Source organism: Parambassis ranga, chromosome 8 (genome assembly GCF_900634625.1).
Source record: "Parambassis ranga chromosome 8, fParRan2.1, whole genome shotgun sequence".
Lineage (NCBI taxonomy): Eukaryota > Metazoa > Chordata > Actinopteri > Ambassidae > Parambassis > Parambassis ranga.
This window is the reverse complement of record NC_041029.1, coordinates 2,340,669-2,368,444: the sequence shown is the minus strand read 5'-3', so window position 1 is coordinate 2,368,444 and position 27,776 is coordinate 2,340,669. Positions and strand designations below refer to the sequence as shown.

Here is a 27,776-nt window from a genome sequence, read left to right as displayed (position 1 = left end):
TTATTTAAATGGAAAAGGTCGGATAATCCTGTGTGTGTGTGTGTGTGTTTTTACAGAGATCAGATGATGATGGCCATGTTGCATGGAATACAACAAACATATTCTGTACATTTGTACACATGCCATTAATACTTAGACAACCAGCCATTGGTCAAAATACTGACAAGTTGGGCATATAGTACAATATAATCTGATGAGGCATGCCGACACCCGCTTACAACGACCACCATGTACCACACAGCCAGACACACACGTTCATGAGGCATAAAGTGCAAGCGGACATGCCTGTCACGAGTTGGATAATTAAGTCATCGACAACAGCATTCATTTCCAGAACAGAACAGACACACTGGCAGTAATTAAAAGTGTCATTCCCCTCTGTGCCTCAGCCACTGTTCATGTTAGAGAAGGGATCTGGAATGTGCTGTGGAGCTCACACTCAAAGATGAAAATAGATTTTTTTTCCCACAACCTGCCTCTAATCTACTTACATCTACTCACTGTGGCTGCTTTAAATGACTTGTATTCCTGGCTGACCGCTGGATCTTTTTTTTCTTTGACATTCCCTCTCATTTTTTAAATTCTGTGACAATATGTTCGTGAGGCTGGCTGCACACCAGACGATTCTCCGAACTCTCCGATGATAAAACATGAGCACAGTTTACATTTGTGACATTATAATCCAAATTTGAAACCACACAGACGTTTGTAGGAAGGATTTCACAGGTCTGACACTGAAGTGACTTTGATGATAAACAAGGAGGAGAGCAACCCTGTCCTTCCTTCTGTTTCTACTAAAACAGGTGTAATTCACTCACATTTTACACCCACGACTTTGGCTACCGTCCATTTCCTGTCAGCCTTGTTGTGTCATGAGGCGTATATACAGCTAACAGCTACAAAAGAACGCAACATCTGGTTGGTGGCTGCTGTGATTTGACCGTCAGAGGCAGCTCGTTATCAGGTGCTATGACTCGACCGGGGCCAACAAAGTGCTGGATTTGAATCAAGAGGTGTGCATCCAGCCTGAGATCATTCGTCACATAGGGCCTGTGTGTGGGCCAGGATAGTTTGTGGTACTAATCAAACTACGCATATGTGCAGTCACTGTGGTGTTTTAGGGTTAAGGTTCCACTTTCACCTTTCTCTCCTCTCTTTGAGCCCACAGGATGTTGTTGTTGTCGTACATAAGCTTGTTTCTTTACAAGTATTCCTTTCTTTCTGCCTGACAGATGCTTTTACATCAGCCTCAAGAAGGATCTCAGAGAAGAGATACCTGTGAGTCTGAACACATCCACCCAGCACCCGGTACAACACAGGAATGACACAAGCTCAGTATGAAGGTATCAGCGTTCACCTTCTGTGGTTAGCCCACAGGTGAAAACATGGCACTGATGAAGACGCGATCACTGAGAGTACTGATTACATGGTTGGCATTTGACTCCCTGTGCTATAAACACTGAATGATCCTAAAAAGAAGGTGCTACAATGAAGTGTCAAATAAAACACTGAATGACTCTCAGATCCCAGGCACAGCTTCACAGTCCCTGCTCGTAGCACAGTATTCTATACACCTAGCATGCCAAAAAAAAAACCCAAAGGCAAAACTCTGTCCTACATTTCTCTCCCCAGGAACTTCAAATGGCCCACAAGCCAATCAGGAAGAGGAAGTATGTGAACTCATCAGAGTCTGGTCCCCAGTCACAGCTTCTGCTGCGCTGACACACCCTTCCAATAATCAAGGATGTCATGCAGGTCCTCGCCTTTAGCAAACTTCACCTTTTTTCGGAGGGCGTTTCCAGCCGTCACATAACAGGCTTCATCACGCTGGCCTTTCCGGTAGGGACGAAAACGCTCCCAGATTCGCAGTGAGCTCTCTGAGGAGTACTCTGGGCTGGAGGAGTAGCCAGAGTAACTGGAATGGTGGCGTGCAGGTGACAGCTGGGAGTAGGAAGCTGCGTCCCTGCGGGAGCGCGTCAGCGGTTTTAAGAAGGAGACTCTCTGGCCCGGGGAGCCCTGGTGGGAGCTTTCATAGTAGAGAGCTGGGACGGAGTGGCGGTGCTCCGAGCAGTGGTAGTCCTGCTGCACCTCCAGCTGCTGCTGCTGCTGCTGCTGCATTTGTTGTTGTTGATGGTAATGATGCGCCTTCTGGCTGTCCTGATGTTGGGCACCAACACCACCACTGTCGCATCCACCTCCACTGCAGCTCCCACTCCCTACTAACGGTAGCCTCTCCAGGGGCTCCCCGCAGCCTACAGGACTGGCCCGGTCTGGGTACTGATGCTGTTGCTGATTGCAGGTGTCTGGGCTCCTTGGTTCAGGAACATCCAGGCTGTACACTCGAGCTCCTCCACGCTCCCTGTCTCGACCCATGGAGCCACATGACGTGGTGCTGCACTGTTTCTTGACGGCGTTTACAATGACCACGGCTGCGTCTGCACTCATTTGCCGCTGAATGGGGCGTACAGCAGTGGCTGGAGGAGGGGGTCTGTAGGGGGGAGAGACAACAAAACCGCCACCACTGATCCCTGGGCGCTCAGACAGAGGGGCGCTCAGGGCAGGCAGTGGAGGTGGAGGGGGTATTTTATTAGGAGCCATCACCTGACATGTCTCTGTCACCCCAGGGGAAAGTGGAATTAGACCCCGAGTGAGGGAGGATGTGCTGGTGGGTGGTGGGGAGGTGGGATTGGAGGAAGCGGTGGGGTTGGTAGAGGCACCTGAAGCAGCAACCGCTGCTGCATCCAGCTTCAACGCATCAATGCAGTTGTTAATGATCTGATTAACTTTGTCCACCTCCATGGCAATGGTGGAGATCTCTGACGCCGAGCCGTGTCCATCATCATCGGAATCCTCGCCAAGATCAGTTCCATCATCGTCCCTTATGTCTTCCAGCCTCAGCCCTCCATCTCCCAGCCTGTCCAGCACCGCCCCTCCAGTCCTGACATCCATGTAGTTCCCTTTATTCGAGGACATGGCCTCTGAAAAGGCTGTGGCCATTTTCTCTACTTGCGGGATAGAGGAAAGTCTTGAGGACGTAGCGTTGGTTGAGTGGAGCATTCCTGAACTTGAGGACGTGGACATGGGCAGCTTTCCGCCATGGTGATGCTGATATTGGTGGTGTTCTCTGGACTGTTCCTGAAGCTTCTGTACAGCTGATGGATCATTCGCCACTGCTGCTGCCACCTCCGGCCCATAGCGCATTTCTAGTATTGTTTTCTTGACGCAGATGGACTTTTTCTTCTCATCGTGCATCCGTTTCTTACGAAGACAATAGTAGACCAGACCTAAAATGATGAGCATGCCAAAAAGGCAGCCCACAATGGTCATGATGTAGTGAGTGGTGGTGGTAGGTGTGGGCAGTATATTGTCCTGACTCTGTCCCAGAGTGTAGAACTGGAGGCAGGTGTGGTTGTAACGCTGAGAGTTGCGGATGGATGCTACACAGAAAGTGTAATTGGTGTGCGGCATGAGTTTGTTGAGGGTGATCATCTCCTTCTTATTCTTCAGGTTCATGATGTCCGACACAAATGTGTGGTTGTATTGTGTTAAAATGTACATTTTGCTGTAGGGTCTCGGAATCTTAACAATGATGGAAGCTGACGACACAGAAACTCGATGGAGCTTGATGCTGGGACTGAAGTTGTCGTCTGTAGATGATGAGGAGGTGGTGGGCTGGTGGTACGGCCCAACGCCGCCAAACATTTCTGGCCCAATCCCAGAGGGGCCGTCCAGGTCTGGTGGCAGAGAGGTCATCCCGGGAATCATCACCCCGTCTCGGCAGTGATGGAACAAAATGTTTTTGGCGTTGCGACCTGCGTGGCCAGCAGCAACAGGGCTCAGCAGAGGGAAGCCGAACATTTCCCGTGGCGTCTCGCACTGGAGGCGGTCATAGGTGTGCGAGACATTGTTGAAGAACTCCAGCCAGGTCAGGAAGCTGTAGAGATCGCAGCCGCAGTGGAAGGGATTGGCAGCCAGCTCGCACACCATTAGCCGGCTGAGAACGGTGAACGTGGACGGGTCGATGCGGGCCAGTTTGTTGGATGACAGGTCAATGCTGCTGAGGCTGGGGCACTCCCAGAATGCATTGCTGGCTATAACCTCGATGAGGTTGTGCTGCAGAAAGAGGCACTGCAGGCGGCCCAGCCCTCTCATCATGCCCTCGGTTAGGTTTGTCAGCTTGTTGTAGCCCAGCTGGAGAACCTGAGAACAAAACACAGTACTGCATTAGGACTGACGACCAATCATTACAGAGTACGTTAAGACTGTGCGCCGTCACCTGTAGATTAGCTTGCCCAGCGAAGGCTCCATCCTCGATGTAGCTGATTTCATTCTTAGTGAGGTTGAGGTCAGTCAGATTGGTGAAGCGGTACATGGAGCTGAAGAGCACAGCCTTTAACTTGTTCTCGTTCAATCTCAGGTCATGGACCGTGTTGTTGATGTGCTGGGGGATGGTCTCATACGGCGGCTGGTTCTGACTGCATATAGCCAGCCATACATAGCCTTTGTCCCCCTCTATGAGCCAGCAGTCCCCACTGACTACATTGGGGAAATGGGAAAAGAGTAGGAGGGAGGGAATAGTGAGGAAGATGAGGAGGGTGGAGGTTGGAGAAGCACCCTGCATGATGCCAAGAAGGAGAAAATAAGAAGAAGGTTGTAATCAGGAGAGAGGAGCAGGGACAGAAGGGAAAGGTTTGCAGGAGAACAGGGAGCAACTACAAGTTGCTGGGAAGGATTTCCAAAGAGGATATGGGTCCGGGTCAGGTGATGAAGAAGGGGTTAAAGGCTTTACAAGGCCAGTCTCAGCATCATGGGGATCAACAAGGGACACATGTTACGTCATGTCTGGTTGGACTGCAGTGTGAGGTGACGCAGCTAGCCTTCATACTCTCTGCTCCTGCCACTCGAAGGGATGGATGTCTGGACAATCTGTGGAAGAGAGAAATGAACTTTGATTATTGATTATATGATGATTGATTATAATCAAGTCTTGATTCTTAAATTCGAATGAATCAAAACACTGATCTGTATTTGATTTACAGTCAACAGCAGATGATCAGTCTCATCTTGTTGCACACTTCCTTTTTAATCATGCTAATATATGCATGCTGCATTGCCCCAAAAGGTCTTCATTTTTTCTGCTGATGCATCAACTAATGACGCAGTTTTACCCACAAGCCCCTGCCAGGTAAGAACATTCTGATTAACAGCGCGGCATTAATGAGGTAAATATTAATTACATCCTGTACAATGCAGACACATATAAGAGGCCTCATTTAAGCTTGTTGACATGGAAGACAGGTGAGCATAGCACGGTTGGTGGTCTGAATGTTATACCGCCATTTTTAGAGGTTAACACAGAGCTCTCTGACAGAGAGAAAAATATCTAGTCCAGAGCAGCAGCAGGTCTCTGCTAATGTCAGAGGTCAGAGTGTTTGGAGCTGATAGAAAGACAACAGTAACTCAAAAAATGAGCACAGCAGAGGTCTGCAGGAGAGCAGCTCCAAACTCACAACAACCTGAAAGCAGATGATGTACAGCAGCAGAAGAGCACACCGAGGCTACGCCGGAACTGAGGCTACAACTCACACACACTCACCAACACTGGACAAGAGGGGCAGAAAAAACACTGCTGGTCTGATGAGTCTCCATGTCTGCTGCCACATTCAGATGGATACTCAGGATTTAGAGAATTCTTGCGACACCTTAGTACCAGCCGAGCCTGGTTTAAAGACCACAGCCTGCCTAAGTATCATTGCTGACCACGTTCATCCATTTACTTACAGTGTACCATCCTCTGATGTCTGCAGGATAACACACACCAGGTCACACAGCTCAGATCATCTCAGACTGCATTCTTCAACCAGTCAGAAAGAAGAAAAAGTGAGGGACTGAAGATAGAAATGTTTCCAGCAGGTTTTTGGATCTATGACATCAACACTGAAAGCAGTTCTGAAGGAAAAAGGGGGGTCCAACCTGGTTCTTGCAAGGTGAACAGTGAGCGGTAAGTGTGTGTATACCACTGACAAAACATGGTAACCTGTGTCTGGGTACAAGGCTCTTAACCCAAAATATTCCATGCATGTAGATTGGGATGATGTCATAGCGCCACGCTCAGATGCCCCTCTTAGCCCTGCACCTTATAAGGCTATGAGGTCATACACCTACAGTAATCCCCCCCTCAACCTCAGCAGGGCCTTTTTTCAGACACAGTGTGCTGCATTAATCACACAACACATTGTCTCCACAGACATTCCTTGTTATGACACTATCCTGCCAAACCCTAAGCTCTCTAACCCATCTGCATGTGGCTTGAATTGCAGTCAAGCGTTTACATAAGGAGAGGATTAGCTGCCTGTTGCATCATGACAGACATTGTGCTCTTGTCGGCTCAGCAGCTGGGAAAAAAACAGTCACAGTTACACATTTTGCTGCATGTACAGCTCCTCATACAACACATATATACGCACACAGGCACACATGCAGCGCCTCTCATCTGTCAACCCACTCATCATCCCATGAACATACACTCTCTTGTTTCTCAGAGGAAAAAGACAGATTTCACTCTTCTGCTCCAAATTCAGACTTCTTTCTAATCCCAGCAAAGAACTGAACTCATTACAGTTTATTCTGGTGCAAACTCCCCAGAGGGGCCAGCAGAGAATCAGGTCCATCTTTTTTAATCAACTTCTTCCTGCAGCAATCTGTGATACCTGTGTAAAGTGGTACATTATCATATATATATATAATCACCTCAGGCAGCTGCAGGTTAGATGTCTCATATTAGGACGGAACAGGGTGCTGAATGGTCTCTGAGGTTTGGATATGAACACAAAGCTTTTGTGACTGCAGGCAACATGTTCGGATTACTCAAACCCCCTCAGCTATTCATCTGACGCTCACGTCATGTCTCTTTAACACAAAGCATCCGTGAGGGCAGCAGTCATGACTTTCTCCTGCTGAATAATTGTTGCATGGAAAACACTGACCCAGAGTTGGTATCTTGTTGAAAAAAATGCTAACACCTACATATGCTAACCATTGACAGTAAAAACTATGGACAGAGCTTCCGTGACATCACCCGTTTGTTTCTGAAGAGCCGTTTTGAGGCTCGGTGGGAGGTTCCGGGATGTGATGACCACCAGCATGTTGGCAGCATCACGTCCGCCAAAACTCCAAATATGGACAAAGAGGGGGAGCACGAGCAGGGTTTAGGGGGGCGGGCAATCGTGGAAGCAGGAAACTCATGCTGTGATACGTCTGTCGCTCAAGCGGCAACGCCCATAATTATGCATAATTTTAAGTCCGAATACAATTGAAACGAGTGAGTTTCAAATTCACATTCTATCATCTGAGACCAGAGTGGTTTTTTGTACCAGGCTGTAAACATGTTCTTTTCTGCTGTGAATTCGGCCATTTTAACATGGGAGTCTATGGGAAATTACTCACTTTTGGAGCCAGCCCCCAGCAGTTGCGACGTGAATTACAAGTTTTGACACTTCCGCATGGGCTTCAACTTTGAGCCCCGAAGGTTGCCGCTTGATGCTAACACAACCCTTCAGGAAATGATTGTCTAAATCGGCGGTCCCCAACCTTTTTTGCACCATGGACCGGTATCATGTAAAACAATACTTTCACGGACCGGCACAGAAAAAAACAATAATAAAAACAAAGTGCATAAACAGACAACTTACTCTTATGCTTAATTAGTGGGAGCCTTTGAGCTTTCTCAGCAATGAGGCGGACCCATCTGGGGATAATGGGAGACAATGACACCCGAAGTGTGTTTCTTATGTCTAGTCCACTCCGTAATTTTGTTTTGGGCATCATTAATTGCTTCTGTCCTTCTTGTTCATGTTTTCTTCTTTCAAAAAACTCCATGGCTTGTCTTTTAATGCAGGGTGCTCGGTCTCGCAGTTTTGAAGGCTTCGTTGCCTCATTTGCGAGTCTGTCGCCACATATCACTCAGAGCGGACTTGGTGTGTGAGAATCAGCTGTTGCAATAAATCCGTATTTTAAATAGGACTCCTGATATAGTCTTTTAAATGCAGGTGTCTTTTTCTTTGAAGGGGTAGGCTCCTCTTCTTCTGTCTCCTCGTTAGGCATTTTCCCCTTTCCGAAGAAGCTCTCCAAAGACGTTTGTTTTTTATTCATTTTTGCTAGCTTGTGGGCTTAATTTTGGGGCCGTATCCTGTGACCGAGACAAGCGTCTGGGCAGGTGCTTAAAGGCACAGGCGGATGAATCTGATCGATTTATAAAATGAAACAGCTTTCAGACTCAGATAATGAATAATATATGTTTTGCTCAGTCTTTCTGTGCGGCCCGGTAACAAATGACCCACGGACCGGTACCGGTCCCCGGCCTGGTGGTTGGGGACCACTGGTCTAAGTAATGGTGGGTGGCCATCTTGGCAGCACCAGCACCATGTTGCCAGCTCCATGTGCCAGACTAGAGCTCTAATCGGGCCTTAAATGTTAGACCAAGCCTGACTAATATGCCCATGTAAGTAATCAAAGCTGAAACTGACTGAACCCGTCGGGCAAAGATCTTGAGCTCTAATAGAGACCCTTTTAGCATACGATGTTGAATATTAACACTGACTCGCTGATTGACCCACTTTCAGTGGACACTCAAAGAACACTCGACACTTCACAGAGGTCACCACTTACATGTCTGAGTAACTCCCAGCTTTCCTCTGTTTTCCTCCAAAATGAAGTCGCTCACTAAAATGTGCAGAAAAGACACTAAAAAGTCTGCAGGGACCAGGAGTCCCAGGGTTAAAGAGCCAAAAACCACATGCCATCTGCTTTGGAAGAAATCCACAGTATACTAGGCCCGATTACCTATCTAATGTACAAGAAAAACACACAAATCTCCAATAACCTTTTTTTTCTTTAGCATGTTAGTACATGCTACACATTAGTAATGCCAATGTGTAGCATTAGTCAATGCTACACATAAGCTACCGCTTACTGTTTCCAAAAGCAGCCTCTTCTAGCATACTCTGAACACATCAGCTGAACATGTGTGTAGTGATTACAGCCATAGATCTCCCCCAACAGCTGTAGCAGGCTGGTTTGATTGATCTTTGGACTTTCTGCTTCTTTATATGTATACATTATAAACATCTTGTCCAGAGCACATCCGGAGATGCTCCCCTCTGAGTCTTATCACCCTCCATGTGAGACCTGATCTGATTCGCTGCTCCACATAGTGACACATGAGGGAGGCAGGAAACACAGCATGTCTGCATGTGTGTGTGTGTGTTTGGGGATATGATTGCATAATTAGAAATGTGGGACATGCAGCACACCTGTCTCAAAGGAAAAATGCCTGACTCATCCACCAGTATGTGGGACACAGGATCGAACTTTCACTGAATAAATTTAAATCTTTGCACACGCTCATCCCTTCATGCGATCTGGCTTAGCTTGTATTGATCCCCGCTATCACTGGGGAAACACACTCGTGATTGACAGTGCCAATAAGGCTAAAAGATGAGGATGTTGTTTGCATCGAATCAGCAGCTCTCTTCCGCTTCATTAGCCACGATGATGAGACGGCGTCCCTGAACAGCTCTGACTGTCACAGGTGCTGGAGAGGTGGGGGGGCCCCATACATCTCTTCCACACTACCGACATGACTGTTGGACCCAGGCCGCTGTCAGTCCAGATGTAAATTCATTTAGCGGGACCTGTTGTGCTTCTGGCTGCATATGATGCTGTCGTTTTGGATTGCGTCACCTGGACATTGTTAGCGCTCAGTGAAGTGGCAGGTTCAAACCGAGAGGAGTGCTGGGAAATGTCTCACTGAGCCTTTTCATCGGACTTAAGCTCAGAGACTGTGCGTCATTAGTGTCTGTTTTACTGAAGGTAGCAGCTTGTTACACAGACGACGACCTTCTGCCTTTCAGTTGGAGTCTGAGAGGAGAGGCAGAGCCTCATCTGAGCAGCGTGAAACTGATTCCATAATGTCTGTTCAGGGAGAGAGAGAGTTAGCAGTGCAGCAACAGTTTGTTCTAATTGTTTTTTTTTCCCCACAACTTAACAGCTGGTTCCAGACAAAGCTGAGAGAGAGGAGACACCGGACGTCCAAGGAGACATGTCAGAGGGGACAAGCTAACCTCTGCAGAAGAGAAGGAATACTGTGACCTGTAGCTGTCAATCAACGTTCAGAACACATATTACAGGATGAGTCGGGGCTTAAAACGTTCCTTCCTGAAACCCAGTATGCTGCAGCTGCAGACCTCCATTCACACTGTTAAGACTTTATAAGCATCATTGTAAGCCATAAAACAACAAGTGTCACTTTAAGTTTCACTTAAAGCTCATTTTCTAAATTACTTTTTAGCTTTTACTGGTGTGTGTGTGTTTACCCAAACCAGACAACCACTTCATCACAAACAGCCCTGACAGACCATGATCTCCTGCAGCTCCTGCCTGTTTTTTTCTCTCTCTGTTCGTCTGTTCCCTCTACAAGCTTGATATTTGTTCCTGTCTCTTAATTTCAGTTTGCCTCTTTCTAACCTCTCCTCGTCTCTCTCTCTCTTTCTCTCTCTCTCTCTCTCTCTCCCTTCTCGTCCAGGCTGGCTCCCTGGAGTACAGTCATCAGTGTAGTGTGGAGAGGTTGGGGGTTGTGAGCAAAACACTCTTTCCTCTCCACTTCACACAGGGCTTAGGGATGAGAAACACAACTACAGACGGCTGAGGCTCCTCTGAGAGCTTCACTGTGTCTGAATGGAACAGATGATCTCTCAGCGGCCATAAGAGGAACCTGCTAAAAGCAGCACAACTACTTTGTTAAGCACCGCTGAGCAAAATGATGAAACATGTGCAGTTGTTTCTCCAACATGTGCATGCAGCTGGATGGCCTCCTTTTCACTTTTTTCTTGTCATGGATGTAGGGCAGAAAAATGTAGGAAGATATAAATAAATGAGAGAGCGGGCAGCTGTGTTTGATCTGTGACTCCTCAACAATCTTCTTTTTCTGAGACAAAGTCACAGATGCTGAGACACAAATCACCTTGGATGCACTGTCTTATGATGAGGATGATGATGATGAGGATGATCCAGGCTGCAGAGACAGAGAGACAGGAACAGTTGGGGGAATGAATGTTCTCATCACCTCTCTGAGGTTTGATCTATTATTCATATCTTATCCTCGAGATCTTTCTTATGTCTCACTTCGCTCAGTCCTGTCTGACCTCAGAGTGTTAGAGAGCTAAACAACTGACTGAAGTTCAGCTCGCTGTCATCTGTCATCATCGATTTCTGGGATAAAAAAGAGGAAGACGAAGAAGAGCAAGATGAAAAGCAGAAGAACTGGAAGAAGAGGAAGCAGCAGAAGATGAAGAAGAAGAGGATGAAGGCTGTGGAGTACAATCAAGGCAGAAGAACCAGCTGCAGCTGTAGGTTAAAGCCAGAGAAATGCAGGTCAAAACCCACGCAGTGTCATGGCAACCATGCGAAGAGAAGAAGATTGTTGTTTTTATGCTGGAAGCTAGCAGAGGATTTGAGGGTTAGCAGCTGAGACACCTGGGCCAGCAGAACACACACAAAGAGGATGAAGCACAGCAGGGATCACTAAGTGACTGAGGTCAGAGTTTGAAGCCAGGCCGATGACAATAATACCAGAAAAAGCTGGAAATGAGATATGAAAATCGCTCTCTGCAGAACAAATATAAAGCAGGGTTCATCTCAGCGGGTGTGTTACGCAGGAAATTCTTCACTTGACTTCAAAATTAACTGCAACCCTGAATAAACTGTGCAAAAACCGAGTATCTGGTGCTGAGTGAGGAAAATGAGAGACACAGGTGAGCCAGTCTGAGCTGGTCTCATCTCATAATTTACATATAATTCACATAATTTAGAGTCAAATATTTCATGCACAGTGACACCAACCATTTTTGTCCTTCTTATGAAGGCACAAATATACAGAGCCAGATTTGAAAATATTTAAAGGCTTAAAGGCTATCCAGATTCAATCCTACTCTAGCTGGATTGACTTTCTCCAGTGTGAATAGGGCCTAAAGCAGCAGGGTGGACACCAACCCAGGACCTGAGCTGTCCACAGTCTTAATGTGGACTTTACACAGTGAAATGGTGTTGTTAAAACCTGGCTGAGGCCATGAGTGTATGAAGGCCACTACCACCACACTCATGCATTCAGTAGGCATTAAATAATTGATACTGGGATCTATATATATAAAAAAAAAAAAAAATATAGTAGTGTGCCTGTTTGTATGGACCACATCCTCTAGTCCATCAGACATCCAGTGATGATCCAATGATGATCCAATGAATGAATGAATCATTCAAACTATCAATCAAATCTACTTTCTGCATAACATATTTATTATTTTTAGACGGAGCCTGTCTGACTCTTCTTCTTTGTTTAAGCTGCTCCTCCATATTTGCTGCACATCAGACATCAGAGTGGTATCGATCCAGTCGTCTGGCTCTCAGCAGGAAGCCAGGTTTTCTGAACAAGAAGAAAATGGGGCACTTTTTTCTTTTATCTGTCAACCCAAAAGTGCCACAAAAAAAAATCCCGTCAAGGTTACACATGGAGAGAAGAGCTGTTCACATAACATCACATTAATGCAAATAACTGTCTTGTTCTCGGTGCCCCTCAAGCAGCCTTTGGGGTCTGGTAGTAGCTATGTGCCATTCAGAGCGTTACGGTGCCTCAAAATAAAACAAATGTTTAATGTTTGGCTGGAGGGGGCTTTGTGACATCACACCCAGCTCCAGAAACGGAACACAAAATATGACTCAATGTTTAAAATAAAAAGAGCACAGACAGGCCGCTATATAGTAGCAGCAAGAAAGAGGTGCTAAGTGGTAATTAAGCAGAGCTGAATATATATTTAGATCTGCTTAATGTGTCATTTTAGTCCAGGTTCCTGCTCCTGTCTGGCACCTGAACCTCCTCCTCCTTTATTGTGATCAGGAGATTCAAGTTTTTTTAAATCAGTTGCAGTTAATGTGCGTATTATTATTCTGGGAGATTACGCTCCTGCACAAATCCCTGATATAACTGATAACAATTAATGTTTCGAAATATCTCCGACTGACATGTGAATGAGAGACTCATCCAGAGCTCAACAACGCAATAATTCACATCATCAAAGCAGAGAAGCAGCAGCAGGAGGAAGCGGAGGAGGAGGAGAAGGAGGTTTTAAAATTTTTTTATTTAAAAGAACAAACTGGATTCATCATGTGCTCTCTCTCTCGGCCTCGTTCCTCTCTGTGCTTTACTTTCAGACCTGATAAGAGAATTCCTCAACACTGCAAGCTATAATTACGTCGTCTGGAATATTCATGACTTATACACACGCACACACACACACAAACTGTTTGCAATGCACAAGTGGATGTGTAGGTCCTCCTTCATGGAAGTGCACCCCACGCAGTATCCCGGCGAAGTGTGTCATCTACCATGCACTGAAGAGGTCCCTACAGTCACCTCTACATCTGTATCTACACGATGTTTGTTTAGGCACCTCCTCCTGTGGTGGAGTTTTTTGTTGCACTTCTGGCATTGATATGCTGTTGCTATGGCAGCAGATGCAGACGCTGATGGTGTTTGTGTTTCTATTGATACCACATGTCAAAAACTGTGAGCACACAGCAGCCCCCACAACATATGCATGTGTGTGTATGTGTGTGAAAGAGTGTTCATTATTCTGCAAATAAAAAAAACCCCAAGAATGTTTGAGCCAGAGGAAAAATCAATAGACCCTTAACAGCTATGACCTATAAGCTAAGGAAACGCGTAGCACATGTTGGAGGCAACCATTTTGTGAGTGATGCATGTGCATAGCTTCTTAATAGCATTAAATGCTTTTATTGTGACACCAAATGTGTTTTGCCTTCAACCAATCAGATCAAAGAGGGAACACAAAAAGCTCCTAAGGATCCAGTAGCAGCATCTGTGTTGAGGATTGTTATTACAAACAAACTGTTATTAAAGCAGAAAAGTCTTTATGAACCAACAGACACTGAAACACACACAGAACTGACATCACTTCCTCACTGCACTCTAGTCCGAACCAAACCTGGATCAACACAAGCTTAGAGACTGAATTCTGGCTGATGAAGCTGTGGGAGGTGGTGCTGTTGCCATCTCTATCACGGGTTGCTCTACTTGCTACTATCCTCTTTAGCATCACTACAGGTGCAAAGATGTCTCCACGGAGTAGAGATGCACTTCCTGCTCAGTCTGGATCTTATTTTTCTGGAGAGAACTGGCTGTCGTATCATCACTGCTGGTGACCAAAGAGACATTTTCTAAACCTAGTTTGAATTAAGCCACCGCTCCACCCCTGTGTAGTAGCACAGGATATATTCTCAGTTTATATTGATTCATTTTGTTAGCCATGAGTCAGCATGATGAATCCAGGCAGTGAGTCACTGTAATAAAAATGGAGAGATGGCAATGACTGTCTGGGGCCACAGATGAAGGCTCTCAAACGACGGCCGGCAGGCCAAACGGCGGCGGAGACGATCGTGCAGAAGAGACAAATTCTTTCTAATATGTCTTTTTTTGTGCTGTAAAGTATGACAGTAGAAATCACTTCACATACTCCCTGCATGCTATGTCAGGGAGCAGGTGTGCTTCCCTTAAAGCCAAACGCTGTATAGCTGCTCCAAAGAGATTCAATTAATGCAGTGGTGTGTGTGTGTGTGTGTGTTTCGGAGGAACATGCGATTACCTGCTCAGCACTCAGACAGGACCATGCGTCCATATGTGGTTTACACATGCATAGATCACAAGTGCTTTTGTTAAGGAGGTGATTGGTGGTGGGGAAAAAAGGAAGGGGGGGGGTGATGCCAACAAACCTTCTGCACAGCTAAACTAGGCCGCTGACTGGCTACAGGCGAAAATGAAGCAAGATGGGGAGATTTACACAGCAGTAAAGTATCAGAGCAAGCAGGTGATGGACAGATAAGAATAAAAGGATGAGTGTAAGCGGCTCAGTGTCGAAGAATCCAAAGTGATCTTAGTGCTAAGAGGCTTTTCTGCTCGTCCACCATCTATTGTTTCATTTATAGCCATGCAGATTCAACTGAAAGTCCCCCGATGAAATCGATGCTGATATAGAGACGATGCTGCGACAGGGCCGGTGCGGTCATCCACTGACGGAGGTTCAGTCATACATGAGCACAAAAATCAACAGAAGGACCCTACATGGAAAGGAATTTGTGTCTTCATGCTTACAGATATTGGGGATTTCACTAAGTGTGTCCACTTCACTCAAGGACTTCTGTCTATCTGTTGCAGCATCATTTAAAGATATAGTATCAATCCAAAAAATTACCACACTGACCGAAAACTGATGTAGAACAAAATTATTTTCATCTACAAGTAGAGACATGAAATATGGGAAGATGGTGGACGTGAGGACAGAGGAACAAATGGCACCAAATACAAAACTGTGACAGATCATGTTGTGAAACTCTCCCGCCTGTTTCATCACAGTGAATGTGTGACAGAGAGAGGGGGAGAGAGAAACATGGACAGTGAGAAAGAACTTTCTGTTCTGGGGGAACTGAGGCGATAAAACAAGCAAGAAACGGAGGAAAAAACCACGAGGGAGCTTTGTGTCCTTCCTGTTAGCTTCAAACTAGCTCTGCATAGAGAAGCAGTGTGATCATTAACACACACACACTGAGTGCTGCAGCTGAGCCATTACATGAAAATACTGCTGAACACTCCGAACTGGCATCCTTCTCTGTTATTCACACGTCTACTTTCAGACGATGCTGCTGCTGCATCTGTGTGACAAACTGTTGCTGAGAAATTTAAAGAAAGTTAAAGAAAATGTGTCATATTTAGTTGATGATTATCGACATACAGCGGTGTTGTGCTGCCATTTCTGATTGGCAATAACACCACATTTTTCCAATTGTCTGAGTCATAATGTCCAACTGTCAGGGTTCATATTTAAGAACCTCTTCTGCAAAATGATCAACTCTTTGCTGCAGCTTTTTATGGACATATACATGTAGAAAAAGATCTATTACATGTAGTTTGATACAGAAGCTAATATACAGGAAATGCATGCATGATATGACATGATGGAACTGGCTGCAGCATGTACAGAGACCAAGATAAGAGGCTGAGAGGGAAGCGGTGAGATCCTCCAGAGCTGCAGAGCACACCTCAGTATCAGTGAGAACACTGAACTCTGTGAGACACTAAGAATTTTGTTACTACTGCTACTTAATTCAATACAACCACAGTCACCAGCTTCTGAGTGCCAAGTGTCAGTCCTGTTTCTGATACGCCTCCAGCACAGACACAGCCCAGAGTTTAAACTAAGTACCACTCCTTCCAAACGATGAGATTTGTCCACTCTGATTGTAGCCTTTAGAAGCTCTGCAGGCAGGAACTGGCACCAGAAGCACTGGAGAGCTGGCGTGCATCAGCACTCTGTCAGCACTGTGTTCCTCTGAGGACCAACAAGCACCACTTCATTCACACTCTTCATGTCCAGAGAAGAGACCGCTCCGTGCAGACTACCTTTGCTTCGCTTTGCAAGTACATTTCTTGATGATACAATGTTTTTCTGCCACAGTCACCCTTTAAATTAAAGGTAGGGTAGGAGATTTCATTCTGATGCACTTTGTTTTAAATTAGTGTAACTTCTCTTTACAGTCTGATAGCAACCAATTAGTTCGGCAGTTTCACATTAAAACGAAGAATATGAATCATCTGTGGAAGCTATAAAACGCTAAAAATATCAGCCAATCCTCCGAGGCGCCCCTGCGCGTTGTATTAGCTGGTTGTCACACACCACCAGAGAGGTACGTGAACTCGATGCACATGAACGCCAAGTTAAACACCATTTTTATGGTTTTTGGTTTTATGGTTTATGGTTTTATTCCATTTACCGTTTTTTCTGAGCTTCTCTCTGATGATCAGACAAACTTGATGTGGATACAAAGACTTTGTTCTTGTCAATGGTCATTATCATGGTCACATCAGGGCTGCTAATCTTGCTACGTTGTCTCTGTGTTGTTGTAGCTGTGTCCTCAGCTCTGCTGAGGGAGAGCAGAGCAGCGTCTTCTGTCATAGACCTGCTGCTGTTATCATTGTTCAGTTTACTGCTGCACTCTATATCTTGCTGTAATTACTGTACATTGTGTAATTGTGATATTCTCTCCACAGCTCTGTGATCTTATGGCCAGACGCTGCACCAGACCAGTCTTCACCTGCCTGAGGACAGCACATGATAATAATGATCACTGATTTTGTTCTATTGTATATATGTTATGTATTTTATTTAAATCCAAATACAGCAAACTGTTGCCAAAATATCTGGTTTTCATTATTTGTGCAGCTTTTTAAAATAACAAAGATTGAATATTTTCTGTAATAGACAACAAACACAGTTTTTCAGTGAACAGATATTTATTCTCATGTATGATCAACAAAAAAAGAACAGAAGCACCACACATGTTAGAACCTGAAGAAAGAACAGGCCAGTTCTAGGTGTGGGGCGCCTCCCTGCTATACAGGCCTGTGTGTGTCAGCATGAGGATGCTGCAGTCACCAGGTTGTCCACGGCATCATCTGAGCCTGCAGCTCCCTCAGAAACAACAGCTAGCTGCACCTGCTGCAGGAGGACCATGGTGAGGAGGTCAGATGTCAGACTTGGTTCAGATGGAGCTCCAGCAGCTGATAGGTCTGCTCCAGGCTCAGGATTTGAATTCTGACCTGTCAATCAGTAAACAATAAACATTTATATTGTCAATAAACAGAGTTTTACTGTCCTTGAACAGGTCTTGCATATGATTGGTGTTCAGACTAGTAGAGCATGTAGGTGTCTGGTGATGTGAGGTAGCTGAATATCTGTAGGGAGCAGACTGCTCTGTAAACAACATAAACACTAGTGCAAATGCACTGAAGATTCATACATTCAATGCTAACTGGCTGTGTAGCATCACTACCCTTGTTGATTAGCTTTACAGGAGTTCATCCATAACATAAACTGACTGCATAGGAACACACTGTGCTGAGCATTCAAAGCAAAGACGGTGAAGCATCATAGCTAACATGGTGACTAGCTTTACATGACTGCTGTGGCTAGTTAGCCTGCAACACCGCACTTATTATTATATAAATAGTATTACGCACTGTTTTCATAAAGTAACATTTTTGCTTGGCAGATCTAGCTTGCAATAACTGCCACATTTGTTGTTTATATTTGTTATGATGATGTTACATGTTTTTTACCTGTGAATGAGATCCGGTTGATGCAGGTTGCGGTGCTCGACCACAGTCGTCTTCTGTGAACACATACTGCGACCTGTGATTAGGAGGCGTGGCTTCAGGGTGGGCTCAGAGAGAAGGAGGTGGGAGTGTATTTTCAAATTCTGGCTGTTACTCACTGAGTAAGATCTCCTACCCTACCTTTAAATATAGACAGACCTTAATCCACCCATTTGTGTCTAAAACTAAGTGAACTTTGTACTTAAATAGTAGCTTTTTTGGGGTACTTTACCACAAAAAGAAAGACTTTAAGGTTATAGAACTGGTGGATGGATATCAAACAGCAGGTCCCATTCAAAGGTGCGATGGAAGTTTGATCTTGAATATTGTCTGTGTCTTGGTCTAACATGCTGCAGACAGATTCCAGAGTCTAATTTTCCCATGAGCCTCATTAATGTTTGACAAAAATGTACATGACTGCACATGTTGAAGCTACACGTGCTTTTTAGTTCATCCCTCTCTTGATGCACGCTTCAAGTTCTGGTCAAACATGTGAAGTGACACAGCTGGACCGTGGTCATACACCAAAGGTTATTAATACTTATGGAAACAAAAAGGGAACTGTCAAACTCAAGGACAACCCACAGTCATACTAACACAAGTGATTTCTTTTGTGCAGCAGATATAATGGCAAAGATCAGAGGTAGGCGCTTCTACTCAAGTTGGTGAGAGGGTTCAGCTCAGAGCTTTAATTGTTGTATGCCTGTGAACAATAAAGGAGTTCCAAGCCGAAAAGAAGAGTGGATGGTGAACAAAGTTTCAAAGATAGACACAGCAGGATATTTTATGGAGTTCGGTGGAAACAAAGCTGCCTGAAAGTAAGAGCCCTAAACCCCCAAAAAAATCTCAAGTGTAATTACTCGACTAAACAAAAAACAGAAGGATCAGAGAGACCAGAGGAAACACCCGGCACACAGCTACAGAGGAGGCTAACATCTAAGAAAGATGTTTTCTCATACAGTCAGTTTAGTGATAACTGCAGCTTCACATCCACTGCATGGTGTTCACAGAGACATGAGAGTCACAGCAGCGTAGCAACCCCTGGCATAGATCATACAGCAAATAGGGCTGCAACTAATGACTATTTCAACAGTCGACTAGTCATCGACTACCTTAACGACTAATGGACTAATAGTCGACTACAATGGACCGCTAGTTTGTCGTTGAGTCATTCACCTCTGTGCGATGTATAAAGCTGAAGATCTTGGGCTGAAGCGCTCGGTTCTGTGTGTGTGTGTGTATATGTTGCATGTACGTTTATAGTGGAACATGGACTATCCACTATAAACGTAACCATGTGTCATATCTGGAAGATGTATTATTGACCAAATGCGGTTTGTCACACACGTTGAAACGTTGACACATGCCACAGTAGGGAGCATGGCTATGTAAACACCATCACAATCATCATAAAAACACAAACGAATGAGGAGTTTTCTGAGATCTGCCAGCCTTCTTTGACAGTCAGAGAATGGGGTTAAAGAAAGAGTGTTTGTGTGTGTGTTTCCATCCATAGGAGGTGTTTGGATGAATTATAGATTAAAGTGGATGGCAGGCTGTCAAAGACTGTATCTGCCTTGTGTTGGTAAGGTGATGAGGTCAGAAGTAGGCTGTGGGTGGAGGTGGAAGAAGGAAAGAAGAAAAACAGGAATAGATGTAAGAGCCTGTGATAAAAAGAGAAAAATGTGACGATAAAGAAGAACGTGAGTGAAAGTAAACACTAACAGAAAGGAGCCTGATTATTCCTCTGATTGCCCTGGGGCCTGGGCTGCTTTGGAAATTTTGGAAGCCATCACTCTCCTGTCCCCTCTTTACCTGCAAACTGCTGTCTCACCGTTCTGACAGCTTAGTGAGGGTTAAGACTCCAATGATTATGTCTGGCTTTTTTCGATCTTCCTGACACTGTTGAGAAAACCACAGCAGGAGATCCAATTTTAAAAGGGGGGAAATCAATGGCTGCACCTTTTCTCAGGGAGCTAACAATGTCTGTCACCTGCTGTTGGTGAAACGAACCCATCTATCTATCTGTGTCCTTATTCTCTCTCCCCCTCTCTCTTTCTCTTTCTACCCATGTCTCCGTAGGCACAGGCGTTTCTCAATACGTGGGCTGATCATCAGCATATGGCCTGTGATCATACAGAAACAGAACAATGGCTCCGCTCATGAGAACAATGCAACGAACGCTGCTGGCTGCAGCCGTAATGATCACCGCCACGTTCTCTGGAAGCCAAGTGTGCCTCAGTCGCATGCACATAAATAGAGGTGGAATTTACCATTTTTTGCAGGTAATGTTTAGATGCACAGTTGGTGTAATTAACATGGCATTTCACTACATTAGTTAAATCTCAGAGAACAAAAGTGAGACTGATCAGACCTACCACAGAAAAGGAAAACTCAAGAGAGGCTGTCACTTATCAGAGAGCATTCAAAACGACATGTCCGACAGAGGAGGAGGAGGTGTAAAACTGAACAATGAGCCTGGAATAAACATTCAGATAAAGGCACAAGGCAGAAGACAGACTCAGGAACAACATCAGCCAATAATCAAACATGAAATGGAACACATTGTGCATACACTGTTGCACCAACACAAGCTCATCGGTCCTGTCATCACCCAATTAATATCAAGAAGAGACGGGACTCCCCATAGAAGTTTTTATAGAACTCACCTGTAAAATCTCTTTATTTAATGTATACAAATGTTATTTTATGCAGAGGATACTGCTGTGTGTCTACACCAAACCAGACACCTACAATAGGGTCTTAATATTATAGAATGTTTCTAAACAGTGAAAGTTAAAGTTCTTATTTTAGACTCAGGTCTAAAGAGACATGTAGGCGCTGTGTTTATGTCAACATGTCTCTTTGAATGGACTGTAGAAAGAACTCAAGATATCTACCTGGCTCTTGTTTGCACATTTGTTTAGGCATACAAAGAAACACCAGCGTGCTGGGAATAAAGCGGTAAATTCTGAAAAGAACAGCCTGAGTTCAGCTCTGCTTTATTTCATCCAGCCTGTTTCACTCTGATCTCTTCTTCACATCAGTCTCTGCTGCAGCCTCAAACAAGTATGTGTGCTATTAAAGAGTTTGGATTTATAGTATTTTTAGAACAGTTACAAGAAGTTATTACTGGGTCATAATTTGTGTGTAGGCTGAGTCTCATTTAACACACAACACACCTAGATCTTACCACACACACACAGGCCAAGAAGATGAAACTGGAGCACTAAATGAGGCTCAGTGTGTCGTCTGAGACCTAGCCCCGTGTTATTTTAAAGCTGGGAAGCATGTCAGGGTTACACTATGTAGGTAGCCTAGAATGAGAGCGACCTGTTAGCCACCTAGTGCATGCTGAACGGGTTGGTAAATAGTTCTACAAAGGTTTCTTCAAAGGCAAAAACTTGGGCACAGAGACAGGTACACAACACAGCCAGCTGCCTGGATGCTTTAAACTATGATATATAATCATGTGGCAGATTCACTATCTGTGTCCACAGGTTGCAAGAAGTATCCATGATACTGTTATTAGAGTACTTCCTTTTACCTTGTCCTGACGAATATGCTCAAACTCACAATCACTGTTAACATCAAGGGCTATGAGGAGGGCTGAGAAGGTCCCTCTAAATCCAAGTCCAAGTCCAACTTCACAGCAGAAACGGGCATGTTTACAGCCTGGTACAGGCCCTCATTGGCATGTTCTTGTGAGCTTCCTGCTTCCACCTCTTTGCTTGTACTGCAAGTTTATGTGGACTATCATGCTGCCAACATGACAAAAGCCTCCCACAGGGACTCAAAACAGCTCCTCAGAAGCCTGTGGGTGACGTCACACCGTTTATACGGTCTACGGTATTGACTGAAGTGGCATCCTAAACAGTGGTCTCATACACATCTTTGTTCTTTTTTGCCTTTATCTTTTATCTGATTTATTAGCATGAGCACTTCTGTGTGTGATCGTTAATCTTAACATACACGTATTAACACAGACATCTAGAGAGTTACTTTGAATCTCTGTTCCTGTCTCCAACCTGAGTTACATTTTCCTTACAGTTCTACTGCAAATGTGTCATTTAAAATGGCTGAAAAATTTATGATACCTATGAATTCTCAGGTCTGACTACACCTCGCCTGTAGGAACAGCACTGCAGGTTGGATTGGTGCAATTGGACGTGACGGCCCACAAATACCGGTTGAGACAGAAAATCCTCAGAACGCAGCCTGTCTGACAGCAGATTCCTGATTCCTGACTGAGTGGATTTATCTGTCATTACAGTTAGTCGAAATATTCCTGCAAAAATCTTTCTCGGCATGTCCATGTTCAGTGTGAGGGAGGAGTCGGCAGACTTATATGGTCACACTGATCTCAGACGCCCACATCCCCCACCTGCCTCCCTCTTTCTCTGACAGCAGTGAACATTAAAGATTACATGGACCAAGAAATATCATAGCACTTATATAAAATATGCATGAAAGATACACAGTAAAAAACAAAACACACACACACACACACACACAGTATTTCCCGCTGTGATGCATCTGCCCGTGAAACACTCAAAGAAGTCCCTGAGCCAGTTATGGATGCAGGAGATCTCCGTGGGATGGTTGTCTGAATGAGTCTTTGGTCAGATTTCTTTTCCTTCCTCTGACTGTACGTTATTTATTATTTGTTGCTGCTATTGTTTAGCTTCTGGATGAAGTTCTGCAAGCATACTGATCTGATAATAGTACGATAGGTCAGCTTATGCAACATGTATGGCTCACTGCATTATGGGGGATGTGTCTTCCTCTCTCTCCCCCACTGTTCCTTCTCCTGTGTTCTCCCACTCTCCTGGTGTGGTGCTCATAACAAAGTGTTATGTGCGGACTTCAGTTATTTAACAGAGCAAATCTGAACATGGCATGATAGGTGCTTCATCAAGGCAGAAGGCCAGATACACACTGAGTGTACTGAGGCAGTTATGTTTAATAAAATACAACCTAAAGCCTCCACACGGTCTCATCCTCTGGTGGAGAGCGGAGCCGTAAAATGAACGTCAGCATAGATTAGCATGGATGAAATGAGGCGCGTGTGTAAGCTCCTCCTTTTCTACCAGACAAATGCTCACTGACTTATTCAAACTTCAAAGACAAAGCAGCTCCACACTGCAGGCGGTATGTGTGCATGTGATGTATGCTGCATGTACATGGACAGCTGTGGACCCCGCGGACATGTTAGATGCACAGTAGACTGCAGCATCTATGGAAACGTATAGTCCACAGCGATGCACAGCTTTTATTGATATGCATGCAGATTTGTTTATATTTTTTCAAGGTGTGTGTGTGTACTTAGGGGTGCAGAGTCAATAAAGATGGACGGAACTCTTCTGACGTCAGCAACCAAGACAACATGCAAACCTAAACATCAGGTAGACTGATATTGCAGACAAAGATCCATGATAAGAAATAAACAATGTTTGTCACTTTAAAACTGCTTTTTACAGTTAGTGGGAAGTACTGTGGAGTACACTTACAGGATTTTAGTCTATAAGTCAAGAACTGTCCTCCAACACATCTCCATATAGTATCTGGTGTCCTTAGCACATATGTTGGACTAAAAATATCTTTCAGCATAAAAACCATGATGGACCATCCCACACGCACAGATGCAAAAACAATATGACCACAATTACAGCGATCATTGTGATTTTACTTCACTTCTTTTTCTGTCGTTGGCACTCTTACTCGCAAAAGGCGCTGATAATTACTTGAAGACTGCAGCTTCATTAGCCGGCAGACCTGGCAAACGGATTAGCACTTCAAAGACAGGGAATGAGGGAGGAGGCTGGGAGCCATAAAACCATGAGGTAATGCTGAAAAACTGAGCATTTGCAGGGAGGGGGGCCAAAGGCGTGCCAACATACGCAGAATTCTGTCATTGTTTGTGAATGCAAAGAACAAGAAGAGAACAAGGGTACAAACAAAGACCACGCTAACAACATTCTAACACTGTGCATGTACGGCAGGTAATAATGAGAGACAAACCCTTGCACAGGAGAGGCACCAAGGAGAGGCATACCTTTATTAGCAGCAGCATGTTTAACAGGCATATTACAGGAGTGTAAATATATGCAGCTAATAACATGAAAGCCTGAGAAAGAGTCATGAAAAGAGACCCCTGAGACACATCTAACAAACTGAGGTGTGAGGGCGGGGAGGTGCTTCCACGTGAAAATAAACACCGTCTCCTGTCTGCTGACTTTTAATGTAAATCTGGGGAGGTTACACAACAAGAAGTGGCTACCAGCACATCACACGTGGACACTGCAGATCCCCGAATGTCCACTAGAGGCTGGATTTGAATAAAGTTGAAGTTAAAGAAGACCCTGCCAACATGGCGATGATGAGCAACTCAAAACAGACTACAGGTTGTCCTTATTTTGTTTAATAATATAAAAACACATGCACCCTCCTGTGGTTGTGTCAATTAGTGTATGTATATCTTTATAGTTTGAGTGAGACTTGTCACCATGATGACCAATAAAATGGCAGAGAAACTTGAAGAAAAGTCAAAAAACACAATTACTCTATTGGCCACTAGAGGCCGCCCCTCAAAAAAGGAGTCGATCCACATAGACCTCTGTGTAAAAATCTCCAACTTCACAACAGAAGTACATGTTTACAGCCTGGTTCAAAATGGACAAACCCTCTGTGATGTCACCTCTGCCATCGCCATCTTGGTTGCATATTATATGAACTTGGAAACTATCAATAGAGACCAAAACAATTATTATACCAGGCTGTCAACATGTTTCTGATTTTTTACATGGAGCTCCTTTTTCAGAAGCAGCCTCATGTGGACACTCAAGGAACTGCAGTTTGGTTATTGCCAGTGCAGGTCATCTAGTCCAGCAGACTAACTCTGGTCACACAAAGCTCATGTCTAACTTCACTTAATCACAGGTGTGATGCTTTCACTTTAGAGTCGTTCTTTTTCACAAATGCATGGATCACATCCTCCTGCGCCCTCCCGTGTGTGTTTGTGTGGCCATTATTGTTGAAGAGAAAAAAGAAGCTTCATAGTAATGTGTTGTTGAGACGTCAGAGTAAACAAGGCAGGGCAGTGAAAGGTTTTCATGAAAGAGGTTTGTATATTCTCATGCTTCCCTATTAAAGTGTCAGGTCACATGACATCCTGCTGATTCGAGCAGTGGTATTTTGGTAAAATCACGTTAACAGTGAGAACTTTTTCATGTCAAGGACAATTTACTCAGATAAACGGAAGAGATAAAAAAAATGTGAACCATCTTTCTATTTATCACACACAGAAGCAGGGTTTGATCTCACACACACACACACAGCAGACACAAACATACAGTCTCAGTTCTGGGCTGCCACCCAATCAATAATCCCATTACAGCTGAAAGGGCTCTTTTATTTGTTCTGATTGAGTTTGGGGGAGGCTTATAATTAAAGCAGGCTTTGCTGGATTGATGCTTAAATGGGGTAGTTTAGATTTTTAGATTTTAAGCAGACACTTGGGCTGTGAAACATGTAAGGACAGTGTGATGAAGGAGCCGCTGGGATTTAGGTGAATCTTAGGCCAGTTTCTGTGATAGGTATCATCACTTCACATGACTGCATGTACAAAGACCTGAAAGTAGTACAGTAGAACTCAACAATACTTCAGTAATTGTTCCCTCTAACAGCCGGTGTAATTATTAGTCAGCTCCAGCAAACAGTATCTGAACCGCCTCTGCACGGTGGCCTTAGAGATGAGGTGAGAAGCTTGCAAGAAGTCGTTGTTTCTCCATATTGAAAGGAGCCAGCTGAGGTGGTTCAGGCAGCTGGTTTGGATGCTTCGTGGGCACCTTTCTGGTGAGGTGTTCTAAACGTATCCAACCAGAAGGAAGGCCTAGGGAAGGCCCCGGAAACGCTACAGGGATTCTATCTCTCAGCTGGCACTGGGAACACCACAGCCAATGATTCATATCACACCCAATCAATCAATCAATCAATCAATCCTGAAACTATCAAACCAAACTTGAATATGGCATTGTGAGCAACAGGTTTCCACCTTGCTGGGAAGCTCTCACAGAGCTGATGTGAAATGGGAAAAGGTGGACCTATCTAATTAGTAAAATCACAATGAACACAAATATGTCATAAGGGTACAAAACAAGGGTACACAACACTACAGACTGGCAGACCACACCAACCCTGATACTCTCAAAGTTTTGGTAATTGAGGCCATTCCAAAAAAACTCGAGGGGAAGGGACAAACTTACAACGCTTTTTGCACACTTGTTGGATTTACATACTGGGGGCCAGCTCCTTCCTCTGCCTTAACAAGGAAATTCTTTTCCTTTCCTATAAACTGATGCCTTTGTCTTGTATTTATACATGTTTTTCATGAACCACATCACACACTTGTGAAGAGCTCTGAAGAGCTGTTTGGAGGCTCCGGGATGCTCTAACTGCCACCATGTTGGCAGCAATACAGTCTGCCAAAACTCCAAAGAGGGGGAGCACGAGCGCAGTTGAGGAACCCAGGCAATCGCGGAAGCAGGAAACCCGCACTGTGACACGGCAACCGCCTGTCACTTAAAGCAGTAACACCCATAGTTATGCGTAACTTAAGTCCAAAATTAATTAAAAGAGTGAGTTATAAAAAGATCCCCTCACCCCCTTACAATTGACACTAGAAAATAACTTATCAGTTGAGACCAGAATGGTTTTTTAAAGGTGGAAATTTTAACATTGGAGTCTATGGGAAATGACTCACTTCAGGAGCCAGCCCCTACAGGCTGCGGCATGAACTACAAGTTTTTCCACATAGGCAGAAGCCCTGGAGGTTTTCCTCTGGACAAATGACAGAGTTTCTATTGATGTAATCTATTGACTTTTGCAGCAGTAGCCAGTTCATTTAACTCCTCACACACCTTGTTAGGCTACACTAGCTAACATGAGTTAACGAGCTGGAGAGCAGCTCATGCTTTGTTGGTTCAAAATAACAGATTCACTCTAACACCACAATGTGGAAGTCACTGCACATCAATATATACGATTACAGCCTAGTGTGTGGCACCACCTTCATTGTAACAGCAGGCTTAAACAATGACTCAAACAGCAAAGCTTCTACTGTATGTGTATGCAGCTATTTTCTCAATGATGTGACCCCCGCTCCTCAATGTCAGACGTGCTCCCCAGCAAGGACTGTGTGTTTGTGTTTGTGGTGCACACACTCATGTCAGCTCGCTGTCCCCGCAGGCAGAAACCTCACATGAACCACCGGTCGCTATGAGTCTCTGCTGGAGCCGCTTAAAGCCACCTCGTCAGGAGGGGAGGCCCCTGTGGATCCCAGCAGCAGCTCATTTTCATCAAATAAACCTGCAAATGGTGTTCATGATGTGCTCAGCACAAAAAGACTAACATGCTGCAGCAGAAGAACAACAGCTCAGCCTGCACACAAAGTGTGTGTGTGTTTGTGAATGTGTGCTCTAAATACAATACATCCGCTGCA

At 44.7% G+C, this 27,776-nt stretch overlaps 1 protein-coding gene across 1 annotated transcript in view; it reads right to left on the bottom strand.

Annotated features, from left to right (window-relative positions):
- Positions 1 to 1,701: 1,701 nt before the first annotated feature.
- Positions 1,702 to 27,776, bottom strand: part of elfn2b (extracellular leucine-rich repeat and fibronectin type III domain containing 2b) — a 47,244-nt gene continuing 21,169 nt past the window's right edge. The window contains exons 3-4 of the mRNA XM_028411242.1: positions 4,277 to 4,926; positions 1,702 to 4,200 (exon numbers count right to left, since the gene is read on the bottom strand). Of these exons, the coding sequence (XP_028267043.1) occupies positions 1,702 to 4,200; positions 4,277 to 4,621 (2,844 nt within the window). The 5' untranslated portion in view covers positions 4,622 to 4,926. The remainder of the gene's footprint in view (positions 4,201 to 4,276; positions 4,927 to 27,776) is intronic.